The sequence below is a fragment of the Eublepharis macularius genome, chromosome 13 (assembly GCF_028583425.1).
Source record: "Eublepharis macularius isolate TG4126 chromosome 13, MPM_Emac_v1.0, whole genome shotgun sequence".
NCBI classification, from domain to species: Eukaryota; Metazoa; Chordata; class Lepidosauria; order Squamata; family Eublepharidae; genus Eublepharis; species Eublepharis macularius.
The window spans coordinates 29,464,995-29,474,430 of record NC_072802.1 but is presented as its reverse complement, the minus strand read 5'-3'; the positions used below and the strand labels follow the sequence as shown (position 1 = coordinate 29,474,430).

The window sequence follows — 9,436 nt, the reverse complement described above, 5'->3', positions numbered from 1 at the left end:
CCAGTTAAGTCTGGGAATCTGCATTTCTAATCTTCCCAGTCCATGGAGCTTCATGGACAGAGAGTCCATTTGTAGACGCTTGATACGGCTGTTTTTCCCACTGTGTATCAACATTGATACAAAATTGTGGAATGTTCTTGACCTAGTTTTCAAGCCTCTGTTGAAGTATTTGTCCATGTTTGGCCTTTCTCTCCCTCTACCCTATTCAAGAAAACACACCGTCTTTCACTTGTTGACATTTTGCAAAGCAAGTCGTTTTTAACGAGCTGATGTGTCTCCCCTTTATTTTCCAGTTCTCCTTGGCATTTGGCTAGACGACTCCTTAGCCATTCTGGAGATGGACTTGCTTTCCGGGACTTACCTCTTGGCAGTCTTGTTAGCCTGCATCGTGTTTCAGTCTGGTGCACAGGAGAAGAATTACACAGTCCGGGAAGAGCTGCCAGAAAATGTCCTAATTGGCAATTTGCTTAAGGACCTCAATCTGACCCTGGACCCTGATGTGCCCCTTTCGTCGCCTCTTCAGTTCAAGCTTGTATACAAGACTGGGGACGTTCCGCTGGTCCGTGTGGAGGAGAATACCGGAGAAATATTCACCACTGCCAACCGCATTGATCGGGAAAAGCTTTGCTCTGGCATTTTTAGTGAGAATCGTTGCTTTTATGAGGTGGAAGTTGCTGTCCTGCCTGATGAAGTCTTCAGGCTGGTCAAGATCAGGTTCCTGATTGAGGATATAAATGACAACGCTCCTCTTTTCCCATCCACGGTCATTAATATCTCCATCCCTGAGAACACAGCCATCAATTCCCGTTACTCAGTCCCATCAGCAATCGATCCTGACATTGGAGTGAATGGCATTCAGCACTATGAACTCCTTAAGGTGAATGGTACTCTCTTTGAAAAGGTTATGCAGTATTTTGTGTCTCTCCCCCACCCCCCTTGGAAGTTTTTGACTAATGTAATTTATAGCCATGAATGCATATATATTTTTAAAAAGCAGTAAGCAAGGGGAGGTGGGGGGGGGAGTTAAAAAGCGGTGAGTGGAAACAAAAGACGGAGGAGGTTAAGGAATACAGGAAATGGATGCCAGGGAGGAGGTAGTGTAGCAGACCATGATCCCACCCCCCACCCCTGAGCGTTTCTTGTGTGTCTTAAAACATTAAGTCCACTATGCATTTTTTCCTGTGACTTTTCTAGCTGTTCTGTATCTGAGACATCTAATATGGTATACCCATTCCTGTTTGTGCCCTTCACCAAAGGAGTATGTGTGTGTGCACATGCAGTCTGCTGAGATCCAACTCATATGCATGTTAAACCAGGTCCTCCTTCTGCATGTGAGAAGTATAATGCATGACGGGAAGGGGTAGGTACGAGAGGGAGAAGAACAGTCCAGATCCCCCCCTCCAACTTTCAGCTTTCATCTTGCACTTTGAATTCCAATTAAGCTAGGTCTTAAGATGCAACAGTCTTTGTGTGTGTGTGTGTGTGAGAGAGAGAGAGTGAGAGTGAGAGAGATGCTATAACTTTAAAATGTAGTCAACTCAACCAACATGGGTGATGTTTCATTTCAGCACTAGTTAATCTAGACTTGCTGAGCTGTTGGGCCAGTAAGAGTGGTATGCTTAGACAGTTTTCAACCGTGCAGCAATTTTGTATTTGTCTGTCAAGGAGAAGCCAGATGTAGGAATCTACTTAGTGAATGTGACCAGCAGCCCTGGCAGTGAAGCATATGAAAGCGAACACGGGAGCCCCGTGGAATAGAGATACGCATTGAAGCAAATTAACATTCTCAGAGAAGCAAAGAGGAAGCCCTCTGTCTGACTGGTTCGATCAGTCTGCTTTGGTAATGCTTGGGTAGGTTAATAGTAAAGGGAAATGAAAAGTTATTCAGAAAAAAAGGCAATTGTAAAGATCCCTGTTCCCTAGAAGGAAGCTGAGCATTTGACATTACAAATAAGAAAGTTTGCCATTATTGGGGAGAGTGGAGACGGTCAGTTTCTTTTTTCTTCATGAGAAATCTCTGAAATGCAACAAACAGGAGTGTGGAAAGGAAAACAATATGCTATGAATGATCATGGAGAAGAAAATCCAAAGTTAGTATAGGAAACCAGTTGAGAAGGGCAAAAAGAATGCTGTTGTTTCTTTGGCTTTTGTGCCCAGAAAACTTGCCTACAGGCTGCTGCCATTCTCACAGCTTATCAGCCGATGGATTTTTAACTGCCACATTATTTTATTTATTAAAACGTTTCTGTGTTGCCTTTCCACTTAATTCAGGGTCTCCAAGCAACAGACAGTAAGACAAAATACTAAAACATTTCAGACATTAAAAAGCTTTTAAAATACAAATATATATAAAATGTTTAGAACAATTAAATGCAACATAATGTAAACATGAAGCCTATCTAAACACATACAAACACAGAGAAGGAGGAAAGCTGATAAGAGTTGTGAGGGTCAGAGAGAATTTAAAACAAAAACGGGACTGCGTGCAAATACCACCCCACCCCGAAAAAAGTCAAGAGAAACAAACTGGTTTCTCAAGGAATCATGTGAAAACCTGGAAGTGTGATGTGGATGCAGTTGGTTGGTCCACTGCAGTGGTCTTCCAAGAGGTGTACACCAGAGGAGTCCAACTGGGAGGAAACCTCCCGTAGATGTGTCCTTGGGGATGTACTTAAACAGGGTGACAAACATATCAAGCGTCCATGAACCTTCCCTTAGCTATAGAAATGCAATTTTGGTCAGAGAAGAGCCTCACAAAATTAGCCTTTCTAAAGTTAGCATGTTGTAGTTAGAGTGTTAGACAAGGTCTGGGAGCACCCCATTTGGCCATGGAACATCACAGGGTAATATTAGGCTAGTTGCTAATCTACTTTACAAGGTGGCGGTTATCAGAATAAACTAGATAGCACTGCCAGGTTCCCACCAGTGGGAGACAAACTCTCATTGGTTTGCTCCTCTGCCTGCCGATCACTGGTGATCAACAAGAGGAGGCAAGTCGCCTGGTGATCATCTGTCACTGGCAGGCATCCTGGGCAAATACTTGAGGAATTGGCCCTGGTGCGAAGCTTGTGCTCACTTCCGCCTCCCCCACATGACACAGTCATGTGATGTCATTGTGGAGGTGCACTCGTGAATAAGAGAGTAAGTTCTGCTGCCCCCCCATGCACCCCTACCCTCCTGATGGTTGCAAAGGCAACCCAGCAACCCTAAAAATTGAGGAGGATAGAGTGATGATGTGAGCTACTTTGGTTTTCCACTGGGGAGAAATATTTATAAATAAAGTGCAAACGAGTTCCTGTTCATCACAAGGGGGGAAAAGAAAGGAAGGGAGGAGCATGTTTCTTTCTGTGATTAATGCATTCCTACAACTTCCAGAACAGATGCTAGGGTACGCATCTAAGTTTTGCATCAGTTTTAATGAAGGGAGCAATGTTCCTCCTTTTTGCACATACAGACCTGCTTCCTTCATTGAAGTGAATGGGGCAGCCTGCACCATTCTGGATATGTCCTCACATGGTTTTGACTTAAAGTGATTTTTTGGTGTGTGTGTGTTTGTGCCATTCTTTTTAAGGAGCAACCTTTCCTAAACATTATGATTTGTGAATTTGGCTATTTTCACATGTCCTAACTGCCACACAAAATCAGGCAAAACTCACAGAATGACGGCGTCTTCGTGGTGCGATTTCCCATCATGATTCCATTTCATGGTGCGATTTCTGATGTCACCATGACACAAAACGGAGTCATGATGGGAAATCACGCCATAAAGATGCCATTGTTCCATGCTTTTTGCGTGACTTTGCATGGCGGTTAGGATGTGTGAAAACGGCCCTTCATTCTTGAACTGAGTTGCAGAATAAGTCTATTTCCTGGCATTTATCTCTGAGAAATTTTTTTTCTTCAAATTGCTAGTTGGGTGCTAGCTAGTGAGAATGGACTGCAATGATTAGATTTTTTTTTAATAGATCACTTTATAGAAATGCAAGACTGGTACTTTATAAAGTCTCTAATGCCAGTCACGATGAAAAAGCTCACCTATTGCCCTGTGGAAAAGCAGAGTATAGGTCTTTCAATAAAGAAAAGATAATGATGGAGAGAGCTTTACAAAGCATAGACTTCAGTGTGGATGGAGTGAACTTTCCTCACTGGGAGGTCACTGTGATGGTTCAGATATTTTTTGAGAGAATAGTTAATACAAGAAGATTTCTAATGAATGGCATGGACTTTATTTATCCCACTCCCCCCCCCATTTTTTTAATGGTAAATAGGTTATTTAAAATTGGCTTATTTAAAGCAATGCCTGCTTTGGCACCACTAGGTAAAAATCTAATTTATCTGAACAATGTGTGATCGGGGGGCAGGGGGGGGGTTGAAACACCCTCCAAAAAAGTTGCTTCAGCTGGTACCACCTGAAGAAGAACAAGAGGTGTTCTTTCAACTGCGTTGCAGGGGGAAATGCTACTCGAGAGAAAGACAAGCCATTTAATAAATGAGGAGGAGATGACATTAATGAGGATTCTGAAATAGCTGAGCTGCTAGATTGCTCTTTTTTAAAAAAAAAGTTCTGACCTTTTATACAGCGAAATAAAATATATGGGTTGGATATTTTAGAAGTAATGAAGGCTTTGCCAACAGATGCAGGGGGGAAGTGGGACAGGAATGTATAGAAATCAGTCACTTTCAGTTTGCTTTGGGCTGGAGTATCGGCTTTGCTGAGGTGGCTAGCTAGCTGTTAATTTGAAAAACGGCACAGAGATGTGGTTTGAATGCTTAAGATTTTTCTATATAAAACCTATGTACTGCTGAGCTGTCTGGCTGTGTCTCGCTTGAACTATCGTAGGCAATGCTGGATAGTCTTAAACTCTCTGTTAAAGAGGATTGCAAGATTTTGGGTTGATAATATGCATGAATTTCTGGGCATGCGTGTCAGGGTGCTCACTGAGAAGGTAGATCCCTTTACGGGAGGCTGTTTTGGGGGCTGTTCATCCAACTGGATGTAACATAATGCCTCGGAGACTGAACTATGAATTTGGAAGTCCCCAGGTCAAATCGTTTCTCTCCCTAAGTGTGTATATTTAAGAGACAGATTAAATAAATAGGGATGTATACTAGGGTGACCAGGTCCCCTTAACCTCCCAGTGGGAGGCAGGGGGACCCGGCACTTGTCTCGAGTAGATCTTGTGCTCACAAAGCACATGTGCTCCCAGTGGCAGCATGGTGACATCACTTCCAGGAGTGACATCATCACGCAGGCCCAGGGAGTTCTGCTGCTGTTGGGCCTGCTGTTTGGTGCTCCCGTGTGAAATGCGGGAGCACTCCTGGGGCCTTCATGATGATGTCACTAATGGGAGGGACATTGTTGTACTGTGCTGGGAGCATGCCCTGGGAGGCCTGTTTCCCCCTGCACACCAGGAGAGTGTTGGGGGGGCAGAGGGTGGGAGCGGCTGATCCCCACCCCCTCCGGGGAACTGGCAACCCTAATATACACATACTGTCTGGCCATGCTTCACAACATAATAAAGTATAATAAACATAATAAAACCAATCCAAATTAATAAAACCATTAAAAACAAAGCTAAGGTTAGTCTTTAAACCAACTCTCACAAAAAGTTAAGAAAAGCAAAAATTAAGAACAGCAGAGTCTGACCAACAAAACGCAAGCAGTGGAAAACAGCCTCTAAAGTGTTGGGCTGCCCTCTGATGAAAAGATTATTAAAATAAAAAGGCTTTGGCCTGGTGTCTAAAGGTTACCAGCATGGAATTGGATGAAGTAGAGAAGAAGTGGATTCTAAAGACAAAATGCCAATACCACCAAGGAGGCTGTGTTCTTCACTGGCTATTTCCTTCACTTCTGAAAGGGGGTGGTGGTAAACAAGGCCTTGCAAGAAAGAATGTTCAGGCAATAATATTAGATGGCCTTAGTCAAGCATTTCTAAAAATACCCTTTTCCCTCCAATCGTATATATTGGCAAAAAGTTTGCAGCAAGAAACTGAAGTCTTTCGCACTCGGTTTTTACAGCACGTTCAATACCATTTCACATCCCATGTTTTCCTGCCTTTTACATTTCCGAGCTAGTCATGTGATGCTGCTCAAAGCTATGTTAGCTTTTCCCTGGGGTGTCTGACTATGGACATATCTCAGATGCTGACTCGCACTTGAGTTGGTGAAAGTAAGTGTAAAATGTTTGCCTCTCCCCCGCTCTTTCCTTTCCTTTCCTATTGCAAGTTGATTAGCCAGAGCAGATTTAACCACACCCACCCTTGTCAGCTCCCCTAATGCTTCTTTTGCCATTGGGCAGCAAGCTTTGCACCAAGTAGCAGCTCAGCTGTGCCCATCGCTCACCTCCTCTGCTTCCTTCCCAGACGAGCAGAGGTGGTGCTGGCTCTGCCCCTTCCCTTCTCATCTCCCCATCTGATTTTTTTTTTACTGCTTCTGAAGGGTAGTATCATTGAGGCATCAAGCGCTTTAAAACAGAATTGTGGGCATTTAACAGTCATGGAGATGGAATCTTTCCCCAACACAAACCTAAGAAGATTATTTTCTTTAAAGCGTTCAGTTGGGACCTGGCTAAATGGAGTGGTTCCCCTTCCAACACACACACACACAAACACGTTTCCATCCTTACCTGCGTAGAACCAGCTTTCTTTTATTGCTCTTCTCTGGTTGCAGAGAACAGTAAAAAAGGCAGGGCGGGGGGAAGAAGATCATTCCATGAATAGTAGGCAGTGAGGGGTGAAAGGATTGGTGTTAATCTCAGTGCAGCTGCTCTTGTGATGTCTTCTAAGTAAAAAGACTCAAACTTTCAACAGTTAGGGTTCGAAATGGCAGCACAGAGAGAGTGGAGATTCTTAGTCTACCACGCATGCTCAAACTTAAAAAAAAAAAGTGGCGTGTATTCAGTAGCCCACAAAGCTCGCAGTAGAACAAGTGAATATAAAATGCAGAAGAGAACGTGAGACCGAATCAGGAGAAGAGTGTAAAAAGGGGTGGTTCCAAGCTGATGCGAAGGCTATAGGGCTGACCACTCAGATCCATCGCTTCTAAACTTGAGTGTGAAAGGGCTCACTGTGTGTAAAGCATCTGTAATACAGATGGAAATCTGAAGTATTAGTATCACTGCTATCACAAACCCAGTACATATTAAAGCCTTTCCCTAAGAAAGCCCAAGCCTGTTTAAGACGAAAAAATAACAGCAGGCAAAAATAATAATGTAAAAAGTCTACGTCAACAAAAGCTTCCTCTAACAAGGTCAACGCCCTAGCCCATGACATGCCCAACAGCAGAAACTCTTAATCAGTAATAGCAAACCCATAGCCTAAGGCAACACTGAAGTTGTCTCTGAAATACGATTGACTTACTTTTCTTCCTAAAGATGAGTAAAGATGGTGCCCTTAGGGGGCAGGCCTTTCTACCTCTTTGAGGCTGTAGCTGAAAAAGCTAGGACTGGAAACAATCAAATGTTCTTAGGGATGGCATGGTAAGAGGGAGCAGATGAAAGAAACATGCAATGGGTGCAGGAGTTCATATAGGGAGTTCCTCTCCTGTATCTTCAAAAGACGTCATCCTCTCAGCATGTGTATGAAGCAGGGCTTTTTTTCAGTCGGAATGTTGGGGAACGGAGTTCCGGCACCTCTTGAAAATACTCGGCAATAGTGCTTGAAAAGAATATGATTTCAAAGAATCCCATGTGTTTCTTCCTCATTTTCCTCTTGAGAGTTCCGCCACCTCTTTTCCCAGAAAAAAACCAAACACCCTGGTATGAAGGAACCCTTTGTCCTTAGTCATGGGCCTCGCTGGCCTTTCCATGGGAGAGGCATGTGTGCCATTGGCCTTGCCCATATATTTCTTTGCTCACTTGTTACCAGTAATTGCAGAGCAACAGTTTTCATACTACTACTAATTTAAATGTGAATGGTCACTAGGATTGCCAGGTCCCCTTACCCTCCTGGTGGGCGGAGGGGGGGAATCTGGCACTTACCATGGTGGTGGATGTGATGATGTCACTTCTGGCGTGATGTCATCGTGCTGGCAGGAGCAGGCCAATGGTGCTCTGATATGGGAGTTTTTGCCTTCTGGGCCCGTTCTCTAGGCCTTTCCTAGAGAACAGGCCCACTCACAGGTGAGTGGTGGCAGGGGCAAAGGCCAGGAGCAGGGGATCCCATGCCCCACTGGGGGACCAGGCAGCCCTAATGGTCACCCATCAGCTATGCTTTCTGTGATTTGCATTTTGATTTTCAGTGGCCTTCTTTTGCTGTTGCTCAGGGCTGGATGGCCATTTGCTAGTTCCGTTATGTCTTGAGGTTCAGTGCTCCCTTGAGCCATCACTGTTATCTGGCTCTGAAAATGACATTTGTGTGCATAATTCTCTGCTTGTAGTACAGTATGTTGTGGACTGAACAGGATGCTAGGATGCATGGATGTGGGGGGAGGGGGTCAGTGCCACGCATCTAGCTCCTCTAAGTCTTGTGAACCTTATTTGGATTTGGGAATGGAATATATCCCAAAGGAGGAAAAAACAACCATCCTTTTCCCAGAAAAACCTCAAACCAACCAAAACATGCAAAATTCACTGAAGCTGAGTGTTTTTTCATCGCTGCTTGTATCAGCACTATCAAAGCACCTTGCGAGTGCATAGCCAGCACATCTTCTAGAACTGTGTGCCTACTGCAGCAGGCTTGGCTGCCTTGCCAATGCTTAACAAACAAAGAACTTTTCAACTCGTTAGCATTGTTGGAGCATTTTACAGCTACTTTCTATTGCCAGGTCTTGCTAAATACTCTATCAAAATTTCACATTTTAAAAAATAAGCTTGTCAGTGTTTGCTGTTGAATGCCCCTCCCCCCCCACCTTTTCCTTCTTGCCCTGCTCTTGGCAGGTCACTGGGTGGGTGTCAGCAGCCTATGAGTAGGCACCATTGTCTGCCTCCCTCATTCAAACACCATTTGCAATACGCCCATGCCAGTCTTGGATTAGCAGGCTATGACTGCAATTAGCGATCAAGGCATTTATCAGTTCACAGCTTCTGCTGAGAAAACTTTGAGATACAAGGGAATGCATGCTTAGAGTATCGGAGGTGGGGCAGAGGAGGGGAGACATAAACACACAAAAATGGAATTTGCAAATAGTTCCAAAATAGACAAACAAATCTGAATACAATTTTAACTAAATGGTTCCTGAACTCATATTGGTTCAGGTCAACTGGGAAACCTGCTGGGTCAGAGCTTCTATATAGACGTCTCTCTCTTTGGAACTAGCAGGTGCAACTTTAAAATGAGGCATCTATTTATTTATATTCTGCACTCCTTATCCTTGCTCCCAAGGCTACTACTAATCAGAGATGAAAAACAACAATCCCAATTACATTGAAATCAATAATTAAAGAGCCATGAGTCCAACGATAAAACATAGGAGTCCTGTATAAAATCAATTACTTAG

The 9,436-nt window shown here is 43.8% G+C and overlaps 1 protein-coding gene across 1 annotated transcript in view; it reads left to right on the top strand.

The window, feature by feature from the left end:
- Nucleotides 1-337: 337 nt before the first annotated feature.
- PCDH11X (protocadherin 11 X-linked) overlaps nucleotides 338-9,436 on the top strand; it is an 871,923-nt gene continuing 862,824 nt past the window's right edge. The window contains exon 1 of the mRNA XM_054996791.1: nucleotides 338-877. Within this exon, the coding sequence (XP_054852766.1) occupies nucleotides 338-877 (540 nt within the window). The remainder of the gene's footprint in view (nucleotides 878-9,436) is intronic.